The sequence below is a fragment of the Crocodylus porosus genome, unplaced genomic scaffold (genome assembly GCF_001723895.1).
Source record: "Crocodylus porosus isolate Cpor-Errol unplaced genomic scaffold, CroPor_comp1, whole genome shotgun sequence".
NCBI lineage: Eukaryota > Metazoa > Chordata > Crocodylia > Crocodylidae > Crocodylus > Crocodylus porosus.
In genome coordinates, this window is record NW_017728947.1 from 17443540 (window position 1) to 17470839 (window position 27300).

General features: G+C 42.7%; 1 protein-coding gene across 2 annotated transcripts in view; it reads left to right on the forward strand.

The window, feature by feature from the left end:
- The window catches only part of LOC109321193 (protein-methionine sulfoxide oxidase MICAL2-like), a 204955-nt gene that overhangs the window by 123502 nt on the left and 54153 nt on the right, over positions 1-27300 (forward strand). For both annotated transcript variants that reach the window (XM_019551660.1, XM_019551659.1), the window contains one exon: positions 22343-22535. In XM_019551660.1, the coding sequence (XP_019407205.1) occupies positions 22343-22535 (193 nt within the window). The remainder of the gene's footprint in view (positions 1-22342; positions 22536-27300) is intronic.

A 27300-nucleotide genomic window follows, 5' to 3' on the forward strand; every position in this document is an offset into this window, starting at 1 on the left:
AATCTATGAACAGCCAACAGTGGTGCAAGGTTAGGGACTATTTAGAAAAGTGGGAGAGAGTCCAGCAGAGGACAACAAAATGATGAGGGGATGGGGCACATGTCTTCTGAGGAGGGGCTTATTTAGTTTGGAGAAGACTGAGAGGGGATTTAATAGTAGACTTCAACTACCTGACAGGGTTCGAAAGTGGATGGAGCTACTCTGTTCTCAGTGGTGGCAGATGACAGAACAAGGAGCAACGGTCTCACATTGCAGCAAGGGAAGTTTAGGTGGGATATTAGAAAGAACTTTCTCACTAGGAGGGCAGGAAGACACAGGAGCATGTTACCCAAGAGAGGTTGTGGACTCTCTGTTCTTGGAGGCTTTCAAGACCTGGCTAGACAAAGACTCGGCTGGGATGATCTAACTGGAGATGATACTTTTTTGAGCTGGGGGTTGGACTAGAGATGACCTTCCTTCCAACCCCAATTTTTTACAATCTGAGGATTCTACAATTCTCACTCTGTCCATGTTCTCATTTGCCAGCCTGTCAGCTATTTGCAATTCAGAGCCATTCCTTCTTTCATTAGGTTCTTGTGCATGTTGTGATGTCAACTGTTTCTTCTGGGCGGTATTATCAATAATAATAATAATAATTGATTGTATTCAGTTGGTTACTAAGTAGAATGCATTGCTGTGATAAATCAAAATCATACCCTCACTTGTACTCCCTACAATAATAGCACTTATTTTTTTTAGTTCCTTTCTCCCAAAAATTTCAAAATCCTTAAAGAAAGGTGGGAACAGACATCAGTAGTACTCCTATAGCAATATAAGTGAAGCCAAACCATTTAATTTTAACCCCATTTCATTCAGTAGTGAAGTTAAAGTTGTTTAGCTCACCTGTACCACTGTTGGAGCAGAGAAATGTAAAAGATACATCTTAACAATTGATGTGCTTCCCAAGTGGCCATTTGCTTCTTCCTGTAAAGCAGTGGAAATTTTTGTCCACCACCAAGCTCCCATGATGTTTTACAACAGCACTTGAAGATAGGAAAGTATCATTCCTGTTTTACAGATGGAAAAAAATGAGTTGTAATGTGGTGGTGGGGATTTGCTCAGATGTCCTTGTGCCAGATGCCAAATGCACTTCTTGACCCCAAATAGTCAACAGACTTCCTTCCTTTCAGCCAAAAAGCCACACAGGCAGAAGGGAAAATGAATCATACAACGGCAGTTGTACATGAAACTACCCTGTGTTCAATTACAAAGTAATCTTGCAGTTATCTGCCTTCACACCTTGTATGCAGTGTTAGTACACTGCTTCCTGGGGCAGCAGAATTAAACATGAGTCTCCTTGTAGGAATGGGAAGAAGGGGGGAAGAAATGAAGAGAGGGAGAGAGCGGGGGGAAGAAGTGAAGAGAGGGAGAGAGCAGTCTACCCCAAGATACTGGATGCTATGGCCAAACACTGTTGCCCTGTATGTGACATGCCACATGTTAAAATAAAAGCTTGATAGAAATCAGCTATAAAAATGGTTGTCTTTTTTTCAAGTAACAAATTTAAAGTTTGATAACTATTTTTGTGGCTTGTTGGCCATTTTTATTGCATGATAATTACTTTTAAAAAAATGTTATAGCATGATATTTTTATTTTTTATTGCATGATAATTACCTCGGCAGCCATCTTTGGACCCACAAACAAGACGTTCATGGAAGGCAATCATCTTCAACTGTGAGGGACTGCCAAAGAATTACTTTACACATGTAGCGTGTCTACATTTATTGTGCAGTTAATCAGTTTGATTGCACAATAGATGTAATGTGTCAGGGGCCTAAGGATGTTGTCAAACACCATGAATGAAGGACAATTCTGAGCAAAAGGTAAAGTGCCCTGGTATAATAGGGCAATGTTTCGACTTAGACTTTTGACTTAGAGCTGGCTATGTGCTGCTGCTCACCCTGGCCAGACTTTGCTCTGAAAATTTTGGGTTCCCATTAGATGAAATTCACATTATATTGTTCAAGGGCAGAATTTTTACCTTTGAGGTCACAGCCTTTCCTTCTGTTTTAAATTTTGGTTTGGGAGAGCACAATGAGAGCATTGGGACTTTGTAGAAACAACCAGTGCCTTCTTCCCTGAACCTAAGGGTGTGGACAGATACGTTTGGAACCCATCTAATAGGGGAAAATTTCAAAAGGACATCATGCTATGTTTTAATTGTTAGGTGTGAACAAGCTTAAACGTATTAAAACATACCAAAACCACTCCAACTTTAAATCTGGATGAAGCAGTGTTAAAATTGTATCATATTTGGACACTAAGATGCTATAAAAATAACCTATTTTTTTCTTTTGGAATCCTGCCTGGCCTCAAAAGTATCTTTTGCAATGCATTAAACAGGCTCATTGTACGTTTTGTGAAAGCGTATTTTCTTTCTCAGGTTTAAATTTGCTTTTGTACTGAGGCCAGTAGGAGTAGTTGGGTAACCATAGCATGATTCTGTAATTTTTTTGCTTCTGACTCATATTCCATAGTGTAACTCTGTCAGTGTTTAGTCAATACAAGACCAGGAATAAAGGCTATCGAGCCTGATAAGAGAGCTGATGCTGGAAAGTAAGAGAGAGTAACAAGATGAATTGACAGATTAACTGTTTGTTTTAGTGGTGGAGACTGCCTGTGTCCTGGTATCAGTGGTGTTCAGTCTTAATAGTTTCTTGCCCTCAGTCCTCCAAGGATTGTCCATATGTTACCAGGGGGAATAATATGAAATGCCTTTGATCATCTTGTGTCAGCAGGATGCTGTAGCTTTTATTGCCCTATACAAATTGGCCAGTCCATGAGCCCTTGTTTCCTCCATTCCAGCTTGCAGCAGTGTGCCTTGTTTGAGGATTGCTTGGCAGGCCACTCAGGAGCAGGAATAGAGCACCCCAACCCTTCTGTCAAATTGAGCTTGCCAACATGAATCCTCTCTATGGACTGCCACCTTGACAGGGTGGAGAGGCATGCATGTAAGGATGACTCTAAAAGCAACACTGTTGGGTGTCTTGTACACCTGGTAGGGACACCCATAGTGGTAACATCAAAGGTGAGGCATCAGACTAAGAGTAGTCCAACATAACATAAAGGCCTCAATGGCGGAGCAGGTGGATGCAGAAGGCATACTTTTCAGTGACTCTGAAGTGGATGAAGGTTACAGTAGAAGAGTATCCCAATTGTCTTGGGTCTCCCTGCCACTGGACAAAGGTTTCTCCATGCAGTTGCCAATGTAAAACAGCCTCCTCATGTAAAACAAGTCACACACAGGCTTCTCTCACTGGATCCAACCACCAGTATCCAAAACCTCTACAACATCCTCCAGCAATGAATGAGTTGTAAGAGGGACAGACAGAGTGATTGCTGGGAGTGCCTAGTCATGGATTCACCTGTAGGTGGTGGTCAGGTGTCGGTCGTTTCACCCTTGGAATGGGACAGGAGGGTGATTTTAGCAGCTGTGATCATGACTGAGCTGTCCTTTTTAGGGTCTCCTCTGCTCATGCTGCATAGGGAGGGTACTAGAAAAGGTGACCCAGACATAGGCTATCTCACCTTATCTTATTTGACTGGATAGCACTCCCAGGGGGATCACTCAAATTGTGGTTGAAACACAAAAATGTCCTTCATATCCTGGAATGTATGGACCCTACCAGATGGCCTGAACAGTGACAAACCTAAAGGGAGAACAGCTGTTGTCACCCAAGAACTCTCGCAATACAACATTGATCTTGCTGCTCTCAACAAGACCAGATGTGTGCACAAAGGCCATGTAAGGGAGGAGGGGGCTGGCTATACTGTCTTCTGGAAAGGGAAACCTGCACATGACAGGTGAATATACAGTGTTGATTTCACCATTGAGAACCATATTGTCAGCTAAAGGATGGAATTCCCTGTTGGCATTAACGAGCGCATCATGACTGTCCACCTCCAACCAACCAACAATTTGTTTGCTTCCGCCATCAGTGCATATGTCTCAAGACTCGATGCCAAGAAAGAACAGACATAAAAGTTTATGTTGACCTTGATGAAATCCTGACCATCATCCTGAAAGAGGATAAGATCATCCCCCTTTGAGATTTCAATGCAAGAGTTGGCCAAGACTTTAACATGTGGAGGGGCAACATTTGGAAGGAGTGCGCAAGGCCAATTCCAATGTCATCTTCTTATTCAATAAATGTGCAGAGCATAACCTTGTCATTACTAACACTATCTTCTTGTCGTTACTAACACTATCTTCAGACAACATGACAGGCATAAAACGGCATGGCAACATCCCCACTTGAGATAATGGCACTTCCTCAACTATGTCATTGTAAGAGGTTGTAATCTAAAAGACGTTCCTATCATGTATGTTATGAGAGGAGCCAATGACTGCTGGAGCAATCATCACTTAGTGAGATCAATCATGGCCATCAGGGTTGCACTGAAACATCAAAAGTGGCCCAAATCAGTCTGAAGACAGTCCAACATCAAATGCCTCCAGACCCCCAGACACTGTGAAGCCCTCCAAACATATCTCAACAAGAAACTTGTCATTCTTAGGATTGAAAATGATAACACTTGTGTTGAGGAAGATTGGAAAACTCTAAAGCATACCATCCATGGAGCTTGCACGGAATCGATTGTCTTTATTACTTGATGCCATCAGTACTGTTTTTATGAAAACAACACTGAGTTCAAAGCCCTTCTTGATCAGAAGAGAAAAGCTTTTCGTGACTGGCAAAACATCCTAAGTCCAGTCAGAAGCTGGAAACTTTTCAACACCTTAAAGCTGAAGCCCAGAGGAAGATCTGAGAAAACAAAAATATGGTGGGAAAACAAGGCAAAAGAAATTCACCGATTTGTTGACAGTCATGAAATGCAGAGCTTCTTCAGTGCAGTCAAAGCTGTATACAGGCCAAACTCTTGTAGATTCACCCCACTTAGATCTGAAGATGGCAGTACACTCTTCAAAGATGAGTCCATCAGAAACTGCTCTAAAGAGCACTGCCAAAAGTTCCTAAACTAAGAATCGATGGTGACTGATGAAACCATCAAGTCCATGCTGCAGCATCCAGTAAAAGAAGCACTTGCCAGTCTACCAACCTCTAAAAATGTCCACTAGGGGTTGTCAGTCAGGTGTATGCGTACCCTGGGGGTACTTGGATTGGTTCTAGGGGATATGTGTGAGCGGGCAGAGATGCAGCACCATCACCTGCTAGGAGCAGGGCCGGGGTGGGGTGAGGACAGCAGCCCCCCTCTGCAGGGTGAGGAAGCTTGCACACGGCAGCTGCAACCACCATACACTAGCCCAGTGAGCTTCCCCGTCCTACCCCGCTCCTGCTCCTGGGAGGTAGCCGTGCTCTGTCCCCCCTCTTTGACATAACGAGGGAGGATTGTTGCACAAATGCCAGTATCCTCGCTGACTACCGCCACCAGTATGGAAGCAGTGATTACTCAACATCAGCTGTGGTAGACAGGGCACTGTGTGCATATGCCTGCTGTACATTTACCAAAACAACTGCTATACTCCTAACTCAGCCAAGGATGGAGGAAATGCGGGGGCCGGAGGAAATGCTTCAAGGACACCCTCAAGGTGAACACTAAGTGTGGCATTGACCTCTCAAATTGGGAAAAAATACTAGCCCTGGACTGAGCTATATGTCAGCGCCTTGTGAGAGAAGGTACATTTTACTTTGAGGAAAAACATTTCACCCTGGAGGCAGAAAAATGACAGAAATGGAAAGAAAAGAAACAAGCCTGAGAAATCTGTGGTCCAACCCTCCCTTGAACCAACACCTGTAGCATTTGCCAGAGAGTCTGTGGCTCTAGGATTGGCTACCTTAGCCATCAACAACTCAAAGCCCTTTACTTGACCTGTGGGATCGATCATCCTCAACCATGAGGGATTGCTGCCACCACCACTGACCAACATGAATGACGACTTTGCTTTCATCTCTTCATTGGGTATTTACTTTTGAGTGCACTCAGATGTTATCCTGCGGAGCACCTTTCAAATTCTTGTGATAGACAGCTCTTAACACCTTTTATTATTACTGTCATGAACGCTGTATGCCCCTGGAGGCCCCCAGAGGCTGGAGGGGCAGTTCTCACAGGCAGCCACAGCAGTGCTGCCAGTGTGTATGTATGTGTGTGTCGAGTGCCGACCGGTGGTTGGCGACCACCTGCAGACACCGCTGGCGGCCAGTGGCAAGTGGTAACCGCCTGCAGACGCTGCCAGCAGTGTCGACAGCACTTTTTGCAGGGGGTGCACCGCCATTCTCAAGGGGTGCATATGCACCCACGTGCACCCCACACACATTGCCAATGCTGCCTATGGAGCCCTAAATGACCTACAGTCAGCTGTTTTGGGAACTCCCCCGTTCTCCCTATGCCCTGTGACATGGCACTTCTAGTTGGCTGGAATGCTGTTGCTGACCATCCCTGCAATTTAACTTTGGTGGAAGTGCTCTCCTCTTCTTTGGTAGACTCCCTTGCAGTCAAGTATGATTGTCTTCCATTATTGTCCTATCTGTGGGTTCAAAGATGGCTGAGGTCAATCTGGGACTGACAGCCTCTGCTTCCAATTGGGCACCTGTTTCCATTTTTTATTTGGTGCACAACATGCTGTTTCTGCTGCTCCCACTTCTCCATCTCCTGTTATCATCACAAGGTTTCAAAGCATTGAGATCCTTGCAGCAGACTTCCTACATTTGGGGCAGTCCTGGGTCATAGTCTCGCATGAGTTTATGTCAATGTTGCATTTTTTTAAAGTTGGCTTTGAGGACGTCCTTGAAGTGCTTTCTCTGCCCTCTTGAACATACAATTTGACTGAGCTGGGAGAACAAGACTTGCTTTGGGAGTTTAGAGTTAGACATTGAGATGATGTGGCCAACCCAGTAAAGTTAATGTCAGATGAGTATTGCCTTGATCCTCATAGTGCGTGCTTGCAAGAGGATGCCAGTGTTGGTACATCTCTCTTCCTACTGTATTTGAAGGATCTTCCACAGGCAGAGCTGACAGTACTTCTCCAGCGACGTGAGGTGTCTCCTGTACATTGTCAATGTGTTAGCTCCATATGGGGCTCACAGCTGCTTGATTAAACCATGAGCTTGTTTTCAGATCTGATGTCATGATCTTCAAATGCCCATTTCCTGAGGCATCCAAAGGGTGGACTTACCTATTTGAGGTGATGTTGGATTTTTTTGCTAAACGTTAAGCATCGGTCCCATTTTCTTGTGTGCCTTGGTAAAGATGTTGACAATTGCCTAAAGGCCTGCTTCCAAGTGAGCACAGACTGTGTTGTCATCAGCATACTGGAGCTTGATGATTGAGGTTTGTGTGCTCTTGGTCTTGGTCAGAGTCATCTGAGGTTAAACAGTTTACCATTTATTTGGTAGTTTAGCTCTACTCTGACTGGAAGCATTTTGGTGGTCAGATTAACATCATGGTAAGGAATATTGAGAAGAGCATTGGAGCGATGACACAGCCTTGCTTAACTCCCGTCTTAATCTCAAAGGAATCTGTGATGGATCTATTACTGAGAACCACTGCTCACATACCATCATGGGGCAGGCAAAGAAGGGTGATGAATTTCACTTCAGAAGGATCCCCAACAGCACTTCTCACTTCACAGTCAAAGGCTTTCATGAGGTCAAAGAAGGCCATGTAGATAGGTTTATGCTGTTCCCAGCATTTTCCTGCAGCTGGTGAGCTGTGAAGACCATTTCAGTTGTGCCTCATGATGCCTAAACCCAGACTACGCTTCTGGGATGGGCAAGTGGAAGGAGAAAGTACAGAAGGGTTCTCACAATGATCTTTTTTGGGGTGAACAGCAAGGTGACCCCTTTGTAATTTCCAGTCAGACTTGACTGCTTTCTTGAAGATTGTCACAATCATGGCACCAGTAGCATTCCCCTAGAGGGCATTGGAAAAGTGTATTTATCAGCTAGTCAAAACCTGAATGAAGACCTATAAGATGAATTACAAGAAGCATGTACTTAAATGGCTGCTCTTTTCTGAACAAGGCTTATTTTCTGAATTAAATGGAGAGTTTGATTTAGCAGACATGACTGTTTATTGACTAGCTTTACATTTTTTTGTGTCATCTTGCCTACAACCTACTTTGTAGGTAAATTATTTTGTGTGTCATTAAAACATCACAAAACCAAGTTATTTGATTTTTAATGTTCAGCACTTCATCATTTAATGCTGAATGTGCACAATATTTTGTCTTCATTATGTAATTCAGCACCTTTGCCTTCTTAAATAAAAATAAGATGCATGTGTTTGTAAAACTGTCATGAGTAGGAGCGGGTGAAAGAGACTGTAACAGGCTGTTTTTACTACAGTAGAAAGTTTTCCGTATGTTAAACTTTAACTCTTATGTCCCAGGTCAATTGTATTAAAATGTGCTCTTTGACCTTTGATTTGTTGTATTGGTCATGAAGGGTTAATAAATAACTCATAAATATGACCTTTTAAAATCTGAACTCAATCTCTCTTAAAGCAAAGGTTGCCTAAATGGTGTGCTGTCTTGTGGATGCAGCACACGGGAAGTCAGTCTCCAGATAAAAAGTCCAGTCCACGCTGTGTTACCATTATACAACCTCTAGCATAGTGTTTCTTAAACTTTTGATCCCTGCGGTACATATTTTTCTGAACTTCACTCATACCTGAAAAGGTTTGCGCATGTATATGTATAATGACTTACACAGTGATGTCCAGCCTTTTGGCCCGTTAGGCCAGATGAGTAGCGTGGCTTCTGCAGGCTGGGTCCAGTCTGTGGGCCCAATCCCACCAAACATGGTGGACAGAGCTGGAGCCCAATCCTGCCATGCACAGTTTGGAAATTGGGCAGCAGGGAAACAATGTCAGTATTAATTGCCACCATGTCCCCAACACCAAATTTCTGGACTCTTGGGGAGCCCTGCAGGCCAGATGACATGGCTTTGCAGGCCAAATCTGATATTAGCAATTTATCACTTTTTGTGGCACAGTAGAGTGTGGCAGTGCATCCTTTGGGAATCATTGCACTAGCAACTGCAGACAAATTGAGTTACAGAAACAAAAAAAAGCAAAACAGTTGCAAGCTGCTGCTGCTGCTGTGTAGTACATGTCATGGCTCCTGAACTTAGCCACCAGAGATGTGCGGAGGGTGAACAAAAATATTTGCAAAACTTGGTCTGTCTGATCCTTTGCTGTGTCTCCTTTTTTTCAGCTGGTACCCTCTGCATTCCCAAAGCATTCCCAACACTAGGGATAAGTAACTATTTCCAGTAGTCTGCTTAGTCATAGCCACAGACAGCTCTGCTTCTTCAGGATTAACATCTAGGAGAAAGGGGAGGGGAAGGTTCCTTGTTCTCTCTGGCCCTGTCTCATTCCTCACTCCTCTCCTGTCTCCACAAGGATTTCTGCAAAAGAGTTGCATGTGTTCTTACTCAGTGCATAGGGCTCACAAAACATATTAGCTGCACTATGTCTGCTCTCCAAAAAAAAAAAAAAAGTATTTGAGGTCATGGCTCTAGGATTGGTAGGTATCGTAATCTTCTATAAGCTTCTTAATTTGTTAAACCTGTTGTCAACAGAAGTATAATCATTGAATTCTTTTAGTGAGCAGGACAACAAAAAATAGTGTGTGCGCTTTGTTGATAATATAAGCTACTTTTGTCTGCACATTTTCTGCAGGACTGTTTGGATGCCCTACAGGGCACCAAGCCAAAAACAATGCCCCCAGCAGGATGAAGAGAAAGCTCTGCAAAAGCTTCTATTGCAATACAGTCTCTGATGTGGCAGAAACTGGGGTATTAGTGACAAATGACTAAGCTTTTAATTAGAAGCTGTTATTTTGCTTGGTAGTAAACTAACTACAGTTTATCAAAATAAATACAAAGAACGCCCCAAATGGGCTATAACTGCCCTGTCCTGCCCTGTCCAATTATCTAGGGGTAGCACCATAATAGAAAGGGTGAGCCAATCTTGTACTTCATATACTATACATAAGTAAAGAATCTATTTTATTGTCGCCAGATAATAGATGATTTAGAGTGGTTGGGTACTAGTTGACCCTGAGTCAATGGAGTGGATGTGCTTTTGAAAGCACATGAACACACACACTGTACTATGCTTTGAAAGGATCTCATTTGTGTCCAGCCATGTAATAATTATTTCTAGCTGTGAACAAAGCCTACAAACTTGCCATGTCAGTTCACTGGGTTGTGTGAACTTATTGTCTTTTTTTCACTCATCCTTTTATAATTCTTAAAGTTATAAACCCTTAGAACCCACAGCTGGGGATACTGGGTGTATTTGATTATTGGACTACCAAAAATGATTTTAGAAGCTTCACATTAGGTACCTGGGTCTGAAAATTGTAGTCAGGGGTATATATTGATTCTGATCCTCTCCTTTCTTCACTTCTTTTCCTGAAAGATGCCTTATAATCAGCACAGCATTCTAATTTTCTGTTCTCAAATATATGCTGTCTGGTACTCAGAACATCAACCCTGTGAAACTGGTTGCATTGTCTCTCTCCAGTCATATTTTTATAATTAAATAAAAAAGAAGTTTTTAATATTGTGTGAACACTTCAAAGCCAGTGAAACTTCTTCATTCATCATTAGCTACATTGTTGATTCATTCCATGTGTAGCATCTGACAAAGTAGGTTGTTGCCTATGAAGGATAATGCCGTGTGCACTAAGGTGCCACACTGCCTTATCTTCTGCCTAAATCATTCCAGAATCTCTCTTGCAAGTACAAGTTCCTACTAGACCTATTTTTCAGATGTAAAGCACTGTCGATTGCTAGGGAAATGATGAGCCAAGCGAATTGAATATAGCAAATGATGGCAATAAATACGAAGTATAAGTGTTTTGTTTTTATTAGAGATGAGCCTAAACTAAAACCTAGTATTTTGGGTTAATTCCAACCACATCTCTGGAGATTCCTGACTTCTAGAGAATATCTCAGATGAATGTGAAGTCTTCAAGTGAGGCCCACTGCTGATTTTTAAGGTTACTTTTCCACACATCACTGCACATTTAGCTTAATTCTTTGATTATAAGGAAAACAGTTGTTCTTTTTCCAGTATGACAATCAGGAGGCAATTGTTTCAAGTATAGACAAAAAGAAGAATTGTTTAACCAAGGTTTTCATCTATGCCTGAGTAGGAGGGTGGGCTGAGTACCAAATTGCCTTATTTAAGTCATAGAAAATATTACCAATTTTAGATTAATTGAAAGCAGCTCATCTCCATTACTTACCAAGGAAGGGGAAGGAAAAGCTTGCATGCTACCTCTTCCATTAGTCAAATACTAGAATGCCAGGAAAGTACTTTTGTTGAAGAAACAGGTCTGAAATCTTATATAAAGTAAAGCGCGTGCCATCCACTCCAGTAAATTAAGTCTTGGGAACCACTGTGGCAGTTTGTCTGATGAGGAGCTTGTTAGTGCCAATAGCAACATAAGCATAGAAAATTATTGCAAAATGTATTTAACATACTCATATTTGGGGAGATTTTTGTTGTGATATATAGGGGGCATCAGCTGAACTTGTGAAATCTTAGGTCATTTAAAAAGAACTTTTATTTCAAGGTATTCCTTACCAGGGCATCTGAGTGCTTCACAATGACTAATAGGGCACATCCTCATGAGCTGGAACATGTATTTCCTTGGAGACAAGTAGCAGTGGCACATATTTGTGACACAGCTAGGTGTCCTCAGACATGCCCCTGCATGCTCATTCTGGCATGCAGCAAATTGCCCCAAGTAGGATAGGGGAGGCTAGGGTCTGCATGTGGACTGGCCTCAGCAGCCTTACCTGTGGTCTTGGGGGCCTCCTGGGGCTGCTGCAGCAGTGATCCAGGTGCGCATGACTCTGACTGGCCAGGCTCCGGTTTTGGGTGGCTCATGCTGCACCACATCTCCCTGTGTCAAAAAAACTGCCGTATTGCAAATTAATAGTGTGGCAGATGTGTGGACATGCGGCACATGTGGTTTGCAGCACTGCAAACGGTACATGCATGTTCATGGGGACACTCCCTTAGTCAAAAAGCCTGAGGCTGAATTGATTCAGTCTTTGCAAGTTAACCTCAGCTGCAAAGATTGAACAGATAAGCAAATGAACAGGCATTCACTTTTGATTCAGGAAATGCAGCCATATTCCTGCAGTGGCGCAAGCCTGAAGCCAGGGGGCACTAGAGCACAACTCTCCAGCATGTAGCCAGCATGGGCTGTGTGTCTCCTTTTTCTTCCTGCTGCCCTAAGGTCTCTGAGATTTGCAGTCTAAGCTCAGAACAGTAGGACTCAGTAGGGTTGCTCATTACCCCCTCTTCCTGTTTCCAGGTGTCTCTAGGATTTGTAGTCCACAGTCACAGTCAGCATTAAGTAAGTAGGGCAGGGCAGGGCAGCTCCATACTTGGGGAAAAGGAAATTTAACCCCCCCTCGCTGGCCTAGGCCTCAGCAGCAGTTTACGTGGGAGGCCAGTGAGCCAGCCATCACTGCACTAGCTAGGAAGCAGAGGGGTTGGGCCAGCCCTCTCCAGAGCAGACAGCACAGCCTAGCTCAGAGCTGGAAAGCATGCTGGGGGACTCTGATTTAACTTGAACCAGAAAGGGGTCTGGGACTGAAGTTTCATAAACCAGTTTGACCTAAATCAGTTAAGTCTACATTCAACCAGGTTTATCCGAAAGCAGTTCAGCCATTTTGAAACTGGTTTATGTGCACTGAACTCCTGTTCTGTTGCAAGTTTTTCAACCAGTTTCTGATCACTTAAATTGGTTTATATGTAACTTCTGTCCCTAGCTTCAGTGTTATTCGCCATCTCTGCAAGACAAGCAGGAAAAAAGGTTTTGATTTCATACATGGGCAGGGAGTTTAACATTTAACATGGACTTCCGGTCTGCTTCTGGGTCCACTGGGGAGCCCCCCCAGGCCCTCCCAGCTCAGTGCCTCCTGGGTCTGAGGGGGGCACCTGGGGTCCCCCCCATGGCCAATTGCTGAGCTGGGAGATGCAGGGGGGCCATCAGTGTGCTCCCCAGTGGACCCAGAAGAGGCCTCTGCCCTGCACTCCTGTGGGATGCTCCATTTGCCCCCCCCCCCCCCCCACAGTAGTATTCACAAGCCGTGCCTGGTAGCTCGAGGCATGTAGAAAAAACAATTAAATCTATGTCTATGGCCAAATCACTGATTCTCTGAATCAGCATTGAATCTTCAGATTCGGATTCAGCAAAATCGAATCGGGACAGTGATCCAAATCAACAAATCTAATCACTGCCCCCAATTTGGGCCGAATCCTAATATGAATTGCATACGGCCCATTTCGCACACCTTTACTGGGTGCCCACATGCAGTGCTGTAGCAAGTGGGGGGGCAGTGAGCAAGGCAACCGCCCCAGGCACTGAAGCGAAGGGGCACCAACAGGCGCTGCCCAGCTGGGGCGGGGAGTGGAATGGAGCCACGAGTGGCTCATTTGTGGGAATAGGGGGAGGGTGCCTCCCGCTCCTGCATGCACTCCTGGGCAAGCATGGAAAATGTGTGTGCCCCCCAGATCTGTGCACAGGGCAAGGGGTAGCCTGCTGCTGTGGCCTTGCCCTGGGTGCCAACCTTCCTTGCCATGGCACTGCTCACATAGTTTTGGCAGCTTTGAAAATCCTGCCTGAAGTTACTTGTTTCTTCTCGTGCAGAAGGTCTTTAACAAAGGAATCAAAATCAGACCTCTTGTGTTCCTGTAACTGAAAGATCATCCTTCCTCATTTATGTCCTGTAGAAATCTGTGTTAGGCTGTTTAGTGGGTCCCTCCATTGGTTTCAGCATGGGTTGAAGGTGTGTTATTCCAAAAACAAATATAATCGGAAAGTAAATAGTGAAAGTGCCAATTTGTAGTATTTCCTATTCTTCTCAATGAGTGATGCAGTAACAATAATCCCACTCTTGCATATTTTTGGTGCAACATTATAATAAACAGAATATTTTTGCAATACAGTAGCGTTCTGGGTCATTTCTTCATTCATGGCGTAGAATGGTGCCATGTTGCTTACCAGATAAAATTATTATTGTATTAAATAGTGCAGTGCTTTAAAGTAATCGATCCTCTATATTGCTACAGCAGGTGGAAGTCCTAATCATGTATCAGGACTGCATCTTCCTGGGTGGTGTACAGAAAACAGTGATTGATCAGCTGGATAAATAGGGGTCTTGATATACCAGCAGCATGACTGGCACAGTATACTTCAAATCATTCAAATTATACTTTTATAATACTGAATAATTTAGAAAAGTTGGCAATGGATTAATATGAACTCTTGTTCAAACTGTGGTCATAGAACATATACTCACAAGCAGAGATCTTTAGTATGATGAAACCGAAGACACTAGGAAATGCTGAGGTGTGGAATTGATAGGAAGCAAGATCAGAAGTGAATATTTCAGGCCAGCTTAAGTGACCATTTCCTAATGGCTGGTAGAATCTGGTGCTGCTCCATAAATTTCAGAATAGCTAAACCAATTTATAGCAGCAGAAAATTTGGATTGGCAAAAGGATGTGGGCACCTGAAGTGGGATTTAGTTGGAATTCAGATGTCTAAGTTTGAGGGATACACTCAAAATCCCTGTCTGTTTCTATGCATGCCCAAAACTGCTCCCATCTTGGCAAAGCTGGGCAGCTCAGCACTTATCTCATGAGTAAGCCCAAAGCAGGCCTTCCTCTGCCTGAGAGTGCCTAATTCAGTAGGTGTGATAAGAACACATATAACACATGCTGACAGCAGTAAGTTCTGCAGAAAGCATAGCTGTCTTGTTTTACTCCATGGCCTAGTGGTTTGATCGCTTGCCCAGGATGTGGGTGATCTGGGTTCAGTGCAGGAGTTCAAAGCCCCCTTGCCTAATTACCCTCCCACCTGACTATAGGCTGGTCTGATTTATGAGCACTCTTCACCTTTTCTTTTGAAGCAGTACCACCCTGCAGGAAGGAATACAGGATTTGAGGTCCCAGAGGAAAGGAGCTCAACTGCAGCCAGGATTTCAATTTTTTTCTCCAACAACTGTTTATGTGTTTAATATAAAAGAGACATTGGATAAATGACTTGCTCCTTCTCTCTGGCCCAATTAATTTTAAGGGTTTGTTTTCTTCGAACAGTGCCACTGCTCTATTTTTAAAAAGGTTACTTGGAGGGTTGTTGGCAGTGAATTCTGATCTGACACAAGTATCTAAGCTTTTGAGAGGGTGGGATTTAAAAGATATCTTTCTCTTCACTTCCCTGTTGACTAGCTGGGGTGGATTCATGCTGCTGGGATTCTGGCTGCTCTAAAGCCCACTCTGAGGCACCTTCCTCTCCCCAGGCACTCTTAGGGGACCCAGGGGCCCAAGTCAGAGCAGTGTATTTAATTCTAGAAGGTAGAGATTGACAAGCCAGGTGTTGAGACACTCAGCATCACAGCACTTAAGCCCCTTGCTGGATATAGGCCTCAGGTAACGTGGCCTAGAAATACTATTTGTAGAAAACTGTGAGAATTAGACCACCCTTGACTTCATTTGAAATGCACAGGAACTAAGGGAGCTTCTCACATAAACACTGCTGCAGTGCAACACTTAAAACATGCTTAAAATTTATGTGCAGGTCTAGCCTTTTATTACATCTGGGAGGAAAGTTAATGCTTCCTTTTTCATTTCATTTTGCAAAAGAGAGTTTCCACTTCTTCGAATCAGATCATTTTCCTTTCTCTTCAGTGCTGCTCCTCTTTTAAATTTGGGGGCTAGCTAAAACACAGCCATTGTGCAGCTGAGAGCTGATTCAGTTTGTTTGCATTGCTATGGGAGCGTAGATAATAATTAACAAAAGGATTTCAACTCTGTATAGCATCATGCCTTTTGTTTGAATTGGCTAAGCTCTTCATCAGGGGTGTTTACGTGAACCCATCAACAGCTTGTCACTGTTCTTTGTACTAATTCCATACTCTTTCTATTATATCAGTATTGAAATATTCCTTTTATACGTGTAGAGAAAACCTAGTTCTGCCACCTTTAATCATATTGGCAGTACTCTGAGTACAATCAATGAAATCAAGGACTGTTGTATACGGTGCTGCAAAGTGTGAGTAAAGGAATTGGGATTAAAGAGAGAACATTTCAATTGCTCAGTAACTTTAGGCATTGATCCCTTTGCTTTACTTCATGCGTTTTGGATAAATCCTCACCCAGCTGAAGTGAATGAGAGTTTTGCCATTGGTTTTGATAGGATAAGAAAATCACCCCCAGAAACAGTCAATGGCTATATTTACAATGCATACAGAAAAGCATTTACATATACAACTTTGCATGACTGGCACTGAGAATTTCATATCCTTTCACTATGAGAAAAAGCGGTAACAGGAGTGTTCAGTATTTTTCAAATGTTTTATAAAATTTTCAACCAAATATTTTGATTTATACACACTGAAATATAGCACGGATTCTGTATTTCAATTTCTTTCAGCTTCAGTGGGTCTGTGAATATGGTATGTTTTCTTAGCAAATGCTGCATGTAAACCTGAATAAATTACTGTCCAAATGGGTTTGTAACAGAAATTGAGTAAGAGATGCCTTAAAAATAGGCTCTGCCCCCTGCCCCACTCCCCGTTCTTGCCAATACTAGGGAATATTTTTGCTCTTTAGATTGTGACGAATATTAGGTACTGATTTCTAGCCCAGTCTGTAAAGCTGGCAGTAGAAATTTACCCACTTTAACCTAGCAAGGAGATTCCTATTAAGCTCAATTTCCACATGAATATTTAGCAGAAAAATTTTCCCCAGGTGTTCTTAAAAAGGACACAGTGGGCGCGTCTACATGTTGCCATATGGACAAAAGGAAGTACTAAGCCATGGCGCACTATGGGTGGTTACTGCACTGTGCATGTGGTACATGGGTAGACATCACTGCTACGCTGCTGTAACAGCGCACGGTACCCAGGGAGCATGCCACTACAGCGATGTAGCTGGCAATCCCGTGTAGACACACGTGATCGCTATGTTGCTACAGCATGCTGCGCAGGGTGACACGTAGATGCACCCAGTAATTTGTAAAGCAGGTATTTAAAATGTGTATGCATACACGGCTATTTTTAAAAGACTCTTCAACTTGAAGTCACGTCAGTTTCAAAGCTACAGATCGGTAGTTTCAAGTATTACATCTGTTCCTGAAATCCTCTGCCAATGTTTTGTGACTTTACAGTCATATTTCATTTTGATGTATTGATGCTTTCTCTTCCCTGTTGCTCTGTAAAGAATCCATAAAAACAGCATGGGGAAGCTGGCTGTCAGTGTATAGAAGAAACAATAAAGCTGACCATATACAAGGAACAGTCCGCTGCACAACGTATACGCAGTGAAGTAATAGATAAAAAATTGCTGACTTCTAATCCTTCATTTGTTGTAATCTCAGGTAGTGTTTGTAGTTGTACTAGTAGTATCATTTGTTAAATTCCTGTCCAACACCTGCTTATGCCATAAAAGGGGAACTATTTTTCCTGAATCATCATTGCTGGGTTCCTTTTAGGTTCTAAAAGGAGTAAGTCAGGGTCATGTTCTAGCAAGCTGAACGCAGTGGGACCTGCTTCTTGATGATGGATGAGCCACTGCGAAATAGGATAAGCTTGCTTCCAAAGTAGAAAAGATGTGTAAAAATTGAGAGGTGTGAATTTCCTCTGCTTTTCAAATGAAATTAAAACTCTGTGGCCATGTGGTATGTGGCTATCGAGCAACCACATAAACATCAGGGTCTTCATTCATAGTTAGGCCAGCTGAGAATCTGGCCATAATACCAAGCAGCATCCAGGTAGTATTAGCATCAGTGCTGATCTTTAACTTATTCCTAAATTAAACATGAACAATTGCTGTGGGTGTAAGGTGGTTAACTTGATAATGGTCCAAGGTTTAGTTAGTTTTTTGGGGAGTTTTTTAACTGTTTCATCTGGGTGAAGACAATGGGTTAAATCCTAGCTTCTGGTTCACATATTATGTGCCTCTCCAGCAGGGTAAATAAAAGGCAGAAAGACAGTTTTCCCATTCTACCTTTGGCATGAGAGAACCATAAATGGTATAGAGCCAATGAAAATGTGAAGGTGGGGCTAGAAAATTTGAGGAAGAAGTTAATTGTGGCAGCCTTGCACTCCAGATATTTGGAGTAGCTCTGAAGACAGCCAGCCCTATTGATGGTCTTTTCAACCAGGGGCCTAAGGGAACAACCTCATGGGTTGCTTAATTGGACTGGGAGTCAAACTTCTCCTCTGGCCAGCCCCATAATTGATAAGGTGCCAGGGCAGCGTAAAGCAGAGGTGATCAACTCCTGCCTGTAGGCTAGATCCAGTCCACAGAGCCATGTCATCTGGCTTGCGGAGATCCCCACAGGTCTGGAAATGGTGGGGCGGGGAGCAGTGGCAATTAACACCACTGCCTCTTTCCCACTGCCAAATTTCCAAGCCCCATGCAGCTGCATCAGGTCCTGATCATGCCTGCCCCACATGGCTGGATCAGGCCCCAACTGGGTCATTTCTGTGCAGCTAAATAGGGCTTGTCTGAGCCAGCACTATGTAATTCATCCCCTTGACTGACCTGGCATCTCTCATCTAACCCTCAGGGCAAAAGGGTTGGATGCCACTGGTGTAGAGCCACCTTTTGAATAGGGTGACCGCCTTTTCAAAATGCAAAAGCGGACACATGAGGCAAGCAGCTGGGTATGGGCATCATGTGGTGCAGCCCTGTTGCCTGCCCCAAACCCACAGGGAGAGTGCATCCCCATCTCCACATGGTCACTGCTGTCGCCAGCCCCAGGAGAACAGGTTGTTCACAGACCCTACACCACCCAGCCAAGCATGCACAGAATAACAGGGGTGGATGGGCAGCAAGAGCACTCCCCTGGCACCATGGGGGCAGGGGCAGGAGTTAGTGTCCTGCCTACAAGGCATCCTCCTGGCTGCCGCTGCCACTGGATCCAGGCTTGGCACTCATTCCCTCTGTCGCCATCCTCCCACTGAACAGGGGAATCCGGGACAAATGCTGTCCTGGAGTCATTCAGCCCAGGACCGGGACTTGATGTTTCCATTTTGGGACTGTCCCATTCAATTTGGGATGGGTTGACACCCTACTTTTGAAACGTGTTTGGTTTTTTTGCAAAACACTGCTAAATTCAAGGTTCTAGCTGCCTCATTTGGTTACTCAGACATGAGCCATGCATCAGCATCCTCCACTACACAGTAGATACTGTCTCTCTCAGTTTATTGGTTCTTTATCTGGGACTGCAATTCTGTTTTTTTTTAACAAAACATAATAGATTATCTTGTTAGGCAGTCCAACATATGCCAATATGAGCAAAGAGAGCAAAGTGCGTTGGTTGTTTTTTTTCATCCATTATATTCTTTCCTACCTGCGCCCCTTCCACCATCTTTTAGGTGACTGTGTTGCTCCATAGGAATGACCCTATGCAGACAATACTCTTCCCAACAAGATCACATACAGTCAGTTACTAGTGATCACATCAGACTTCTGTGATTAAGCAGAGCTCCTGTTGTTAGGGTGTACCACATGCTTGTGGCTTTATGTACTCAAGCTCCACAGATAGGCAGCCTTTGATTAATTTTTTTACCATTGTTTAGCATGAAGACAAATGCCCACTTTCAAGTCTCTCTGCTAGCAGGTCCCAATCTGTGGTATGCATATTGCCAGTGGTATACAATCAACCTGTCAGTGGTACGCATTAACAGATTTATTATAATGACTTTATATGACAAAAATTTGCTGGTGGTACTTAAAGTTGTATCGTTTTAAATTGGTGGTGCTTCGTCTGTCAGTTTGGGAACCACTGCTCTGTGCTAATAGTTGCAAGAAGTACCACAAATACAGCCTGCTCTGGTCCTAGAGGACGTGTCCTGCATTGGCCTTGAATGTCTTTGGCTAATGTAGACTGATATTTCAGAACTCTGAAGGCAGCTACATCTCTCTTCACCTGAGGAAAAAAAAGAGAGCATGGAAGGGACAGAGCAAATCCACAGCCATTTCCTTCTGTTTTCCTTAGGGGAAGCAAGGCAGGTACCTGAATTTTTGGCACCATTTCTCTGGTGACTATGAGTGCATATTTGCAAGTTGAAATGAGGATTTATTTTCTGCACAAAAGCTGTGTTTAATGATGAGAGAGTTTTCCATTAGTCTATTGTAAAGAATGGGAGTACAGGCTTGAAATTACCCCACAGCAATTAAAACTTCAGCACCTCAGTCTTTGAGGATATATTGAGTTGGTGGCATGTGCAAAATCAAAGTTTTACATTGTCCCTCCAGGAAATATTAGCTGCTTTCTGGGTTTTTTTGGAAAGCTAAGAAAACTACTACAGAAGCAGAGGGTCCTATTGCTCAGTCTGAGAGTTGAACTAAGGACACATTAATATTGGGATAGAACAAAGGGTTATAGCTTTACAGCAGTCAACCCTGCCATTGAGAACATTTTTTTCACTCTCACTGTTGATTTGGATTTAGTGCAAGAAACTAGAAATGTGCAGGCCAAAAACATCAGTTTTCTCTTTCAGGGAGCTGTTGGGAGGTCCTGTACTCTAACAAGGAAGCTGCTTGAGGTCATGGAAAATAAGGGCACCGTAGCTATTACCGTTGCTTGTTTGTGATCGTTCCCTGTGGTTTAGCATAAATGGACAGTGAGGGGAGGGAAGGAAAAGCACTATATTGAGCTTTCCAGGATAGATCTTGATCGTGTTTAGAACATGTGTGCCTGATGCTACGGTATACATTCCCAGCAGCAGATGAAGAGCTCGTCTGTGAGTGGCTTTTGTTTACTATCAAAAAGCTATGCAAGATGGCAGTCGGAGAATGTGAAGGGGGAGCTGTGATAATTATAGGCCTGGAACAGCTGCTCAAAAGTGTCCCACAGGCAAACATTTGAGCTGCATTATAGTCTTTCTGATGCATCCTTTTGCTTGTAGCACTCTTGCTCTCAGCTGGTTTGTTTTTCATGTTCAAGCCTGATGAGCAATTAGGGTTTCAGTTAATACTACTTGTGATATGCAGGAGAGAAGCATATCATGGAGAAAGCAGAAACTTCAGGTGGGGCTATTTCACAGATGAGAAAACACTTCTTAATCTAGACCCTGGGGTTTGATTGTCCTCTAATTTTTGATGGTGTAAACAAGTGACTCCATTTAATTAAGTTGAGAAAAATAGAAAGCAAAGATAATATAGAGAGCAGACATATACCGCATTCTGCTTGTCCTCCCTGAATAGGAAAGCATTGTGGGGGATTTGGCAGGCAAGCAAGAGATCGTTAGTCATTTGTTCGGTATATCCAGCGAACCAGGGAACCAGCACTTATTTCTCAGGTATGGACAAGCAAACAGGATAAGATAAAAGTGGGGAGAGGGGTCTTATTCCACTGCAGCTGCATTGTGGTAACTGTGTGTCTGTGAGCAATTCTCCCGCACTAAGTGAAGTCTGAACCACAGTTGCCCTCTTCTATTCATGGGGGGCTATCATTGCTTAGCTCCCACCTGCCTCAGGGTAAGAGCACAGTTTCCTAAATAGTCACTGAGATGCAGTAGAAGCCCCCCATACCTCACTGTAATTGGCAGCTTGCGTGTTTGGGCCTCATCCTGGCCATCCTGATTCAACATGCACTGTGCAATGTGTGTTAGATTAAAAGCCTTCATTTTCCTGGATGTTTAACTACTCAAATACATGGCTTATATGTATATGGGACCCCCCCCACACACACACACCATATAGTCTAATGCTTCTCTGCAATGCTCTTGTAAACTCGTAACTCCAGAACCTCTTCTGCATTAGTCAGCCCCATTCCCTACAAAAATTTTTATTGAAGGCAATGGAAGGACTCCTGACCTATCCTTTTTCTTCATATTGCTCTAAAGGGGCCACACAAATAGTCAGGTTAACAAAGAACATAGATTCCTTCAAGCAAGGAGAAAAATGTTCCTTCAGTCCAACCCACCGTCTTTGGTCCTGGCTTCTTTCTCTGTGCCTGACCCTCTCTTTTCTCTCTCTCTCTTTCTCTCATACCTTTCCAACAACCAGCAGCAGCAGTAGCAATCTGCTTCTTTTCTCTTTAGGTTTGGATTGATGTGGATGGATAGGGTGAAGCTACATCTGTTCTGTGGTTAAACACAAGGCTTTGTTCTCCAGCACTGACAATCTGGCATCTAAATAGTTGGTCTGACAAAGTCCTGATGCTTAAAGCAACGTAACAAAAATATTTTTTGCACCATAAGTATATTGGATCTGAATATTCTCTACTGAATTCATCACACATTGTTGCCTAGGCTATGATACCATATTTTCACTTCTTTTTTCTTTTTTTTTCAGATTACTACCTCCTGATAGCTGATGAGCCCACCTCTCCTAAGAAGCCCAAGAATGTCTCTGAGCTTTCTGAATTTGAGAGTATTTGCCCTTCCCTCTCCCCAGAATGGGCCTCCGTGAGAGTCATCCCAGAGGAAGAAATGACAGAACGCAATCTTATGGCCATCCGTGTCATGGTCACCAGTGATGGAAGCAGGTATTTGATGATATAGTAACCACACCAAAAAAACAAGTTGTGCCATTCTCTGAGGCATGAGTTAACCGTAAAGTACAATGAGTTTTTCTCAGAGTGTGGTCTCAATATGTTGCTAATGTGGGGAAAGGGAAGGAAGAGAGATTAATTTAGCCTTTACTGGAGACTTTAACTTCTCCTAGACTTATGACTCTCTTTGCAGGAAATTGTCCAGTGTTCACATCCCACACAAATGCCTGAGTCAGATGGAATAATATTGTCCCTGATCAAATCAAGTTACCTTTTCCATTTTCCAAAAACAACAGTACATACATTAGAACAATGGGAGTATTGTGGCAAAAGGTGTATCACGTGCCATGCCTCTTATCAACCTTTCCCTCCCTTGCTTCTCTGTCTGGGCATACGATGGGCTTTCCAGCCTTATGTAACTGGAAATCTGATGATCCGTGGAGACTTTTGTAATCAAGGCTAAAATTTTGCATAGAGAAGGCAGAGAATGAATTAGTTGTCTTGGATGAAGTTTTGACAGGAAGAATCCATTTATAGCTGTATGATTCAGGTTAAGGCAGTATTCTTCAATGGAAGCAATTATGTCTATTGATAGTTTTAAAAGATAACAAATATAAAATGTTTCTTTTGAGTAAAGAAGCTTTCTAAAATTAAAAAATATATTTGAACAATACTACTAATCTTTTAATAGTTTACTAAAACTGGATAATATGTTTAGAAAATGACATTTGTTTTTTCCTGTTTATGTCCTTTATTTATTGTTATATATCATCAGTAACACCTTCACATATGCCTTGATATATCAGTTAATGTACATTTTAGGGAAAGAGAGAAATCTATTCCAGGAGTCATATGTTATTACCCCAAGGGAAAGCATGGCTTAGTGTCTTCTAGCTGTTTGGTAGACCCCTTTGTAGAATGGAGACTTCTTGTGCAGTGTGTATTTATGACCCACTGTAGTACAGCATGGTGCTTTATCCCTTGTAGCTGAGCCACATATAGAGATTTTAATCTGCTAACTCCTTTGATCTCATGGATCAGGTCCTTTCCTTCAGGCAACAGGGGCTCTCATGCTTTCAGGTCTAGAAGTCCGTGGTTCAGTTCCAGCAGGCAACCCAGTGAAGGGTGGCGTTACATCTGTCATCACAATGACTTGTGCCAGTTCTTCTGATGTCAGTCTCCTGGTATTACATTAAAGCTGTAATCACTTGCTTCACATGCCAGAGCAAGTACTGCAGTAGGCAAACAATCCCCTAAAAAGGGGGACAAGTAAAACAGCGAGTTACAAATGACACTGCAAGATCTAACAGTGCTTTCTGCTGACGGGGTTCTTAGTGGAAATGGGAAAATGATAGACTAGGTAAAATATTACTTGCACCACAATGGCAGTCACTTTAGTTCTAGCTTTAAATACATGTGAATAATGACCACCTGTGAGCAAAGATCAGAGGACAAACCCCATACGATGGTACTTTGAGTCTTGCCAGCCAAGAATAATAAACACTTCAGTAGAAGAGAGTGTTCTTTAAAACAAAAATATTTCAATCAAAATTAGTAGCATTTCCATTTTCTTTTCTTTCCTATGGCATAGTGCCCAATCACAGTGTGATATCTCACTCTCCATTAATGATCTTGACTATCAAAAGCTTAAAAAAATTAAAAAATGGTTTTCATGCTTTGTTCATTTACTAGGTTCCAGTGATTCCCAGAAATCAATCCAGGTTCCCTGGTGTAGTAAAAATCCACCAGTCAGTTGTTTCCACTGTTTCAGTGTGAAAGTCATTATGAAGGGTGAGACACTGGATGTCATCTGCTGAAACCAGGGGTTTCACTTTAATTTTAGCACCCCCTTTTTAGAGGTACCAGGAGTCCAGTGACTGTTGGAGTGATAGCTTTCAGAAGTTTGTGTTTAGTTTACTAAAAATATTAAGAAGCTACTGTATCTGAATAACATAGCACAAAAGAAAGATAAAGAGCAAGAACAGGCAGCAAGGAGGAAGACTGGTCTGCCCCAGTTCCATTTGCAGCAATGGTTGCAATTGAAGAGCTTTGGAATTTGAAACAATTGATGTAAAACTGAATACTCTTCCTCTTGTGTCTGGTAGGGCTGTACCTGAAGGCTGGTAGAATAGGAGATCATAACTAATAAATAATACAGTAGTAAATAGTAAACTACCTAGATTACCCTCCAACAAAGGCTGTTGTAAATGACTTCTGTAGAACCTCTCGCAATGCATGCGCCTCTCTGGAACCTTAATCTTCTCAATCAAATGGTGATATAAGTAAGTATTACCAGCCCTGAAATATTGTCCCGTTTGCAAGGGGATTAAGCCATGTAGCTCATCAGAGTTGTAGCCAAGTAGTTCTGCTTTCTGAGTGACAGTGCTATGTTTTCACATACCCGCAAGTCAGCACCTGGGATGTGCCCTAGTCACTCTCCCTTTAAGTTATGCTGCTGCAATTAATGATTCCTTACTCATAGTAGTGAGCACACAGATAACCTTCTTCACATCAGCAGGATGAACAATACTTACTATTTGCAGCATCCTTGAGAGAGTCAGGCAGAATTTGAATTAACTGAAAAATGTGAACCTTGTTTGCAAACAATTCAGTGAAGTTTATTCCTTCTGCCCTCATAAAAGAAAAAAATGTGGGAGTTTTTTAGCCACCTGTAGTGAATGAATCAGTTTCACATCTTTTTTAATCTGTTTTTGGATCTGAAGATAAACTTTGTTCTCTCGTGTAGGAAAAGATGTTAGACCAGTACGTGACAGGACTAAAGACACTTATGGTACGTCTGCCAGTGTGCCACTTAGTGTGCCAGTCAGCATATGTTGTGCTGCTCCCTGTGGATGGCCTCCTGAACTGGAAGCAATGTAATTGCATTTTTGCAGTACTGCTGATGAGCTAGTTACGTGATGGCTGGCTAATTAGCACTGCCACTTAACAGTGCTAATTAGTCCACCCACAGCACCCTGCAAATACAGCTTTGCTGCTTCAAGCTCAGGCTACTCACCTCTGTTAGGGAAGGTAAGTTTCTCACGTAAACATCCATACCTTTTAGATTTTTAACCTACCTACTCCACGACACATTTTCTCCCGTAAATTGTCAATCTTTTAAACCCACTTGCAAACAGCACTCTAGGTGCCTGGAAGTTTATATGTGCATTTTCAGTGACACATGTTTGCAGATTTTGACTTCCTTATTTGTGTTACCCAGCAATTTACCACAGGAATAATCTCACCTAAGTCAAGTGCCTAACAATGAGTAATAAATGCACCTGACCCATAATTATTAGGGCCTCACAAAATTGTTCTCCGGCCATTCTGGTAAAAGGCCTCTTATAGTGGACCAAAAGCTAAAACAGATTTTAGAAACTCATGGAGGGTAAAGAGTGGGGTCACAGCTGTCTGCTCCTCCAGAATTTCTGAGCCTCACTTTTTTCCTTCTCTTCATCTTTTTCTTCAATATCAGTGCTACGAATACCCACTTTTCAGAGCAACAGCTATGCCTATGTCTGTCTTGTACAGTGCTGAGCATACTTTCACAAATAACAATGCAACAGGTTCATGGCAGCCAAGGGCTGTTGTCTGAATACGGAGTTAATGACAATTCCCACACAGTAATGAGACAGGCTTCAGCAACAACTTTATACATGTTTCAGGCCTGCCCTGGGAATTAGAGTCAACTCCTCCAGTTGGTTTGAGCCTGGCTGAATTTGACATGTTACTTTATGGAGGGAATTTTGTGCTTACAGACTCTGGGTTTCTCTTGCACAGACACAGGCAGTTCTGGAGAGGGAATTCAGTTCCACCCCTATGGAAAAGTTTTTAAATTAAGTACCTCAGGTTTTATTCACCTCTTTGAAGTGGTGAACATAATGGAAACTTGCTTTTCCCTTTTCTACTCAGGCTTTTGTTTATCTTCATGTTAAGCCATTTCCTGAATCAATTACAATCTGAATGGACTGTTAGCATCCTGGCAACTGAAGTTAAAACCCTAATCTGGTTGTAGTCACAGTTGACCCAAATATGAAGCACAGCCGTATATTCTGATTGCATTTATCATTACACCTAAATTAGCCTGTATTTTAAAAGTATTCACTACTTTATTTTATGCACTTTTATTTTCAACACCTGTAATTGAAGAAACATACCAAAAAGTGCAGAAGGAATCAAATGAGGTAATGTCAGAGCAATTGGCAATAATCTTTAAGAACTCATGAAGACTGGGTAAGGTACTGGACAACTTGAAAAGTGAAAATATAGTGTCCATTCTTAAGAAAGGGAAGGAGAATCTGGGGAATTATAGACCACTCAGTCTGACCTCAATACAAGGAAGGATTTTACAGCAGGTCAAGAAGTCTACAGGCATACCTCGTTTTATTGCGCTTCACAGATACTGCATTTTTTTACAAATTGAAGGTTTGTGGCAACCCTGCGTCAAGCAAGTCTATCAGCGCCATTTTTCCATCGGTGCCATTTTTCCAACAGCATTTGCTCACTTTGTGTCTCTGTGTGTCATTTTGGTAATTCTCGCAATATTTCAAACTTTTTCATTATTATTATATTTGTTATGGTGATCTGTGATCTTTGATGTTACTATTGTAATTGTTTTGGGGCACCACGAACCGCGCCCATATAAGATGGCCAACTTAATCAATAAATGTTGTGTGTGTTCTGACTGCTCCACCGACCAGCCGTTCCCCCGTCTCTCTCCCTCTCCTCAGGCCTCCCTATTCCTTGAGACACAACAATA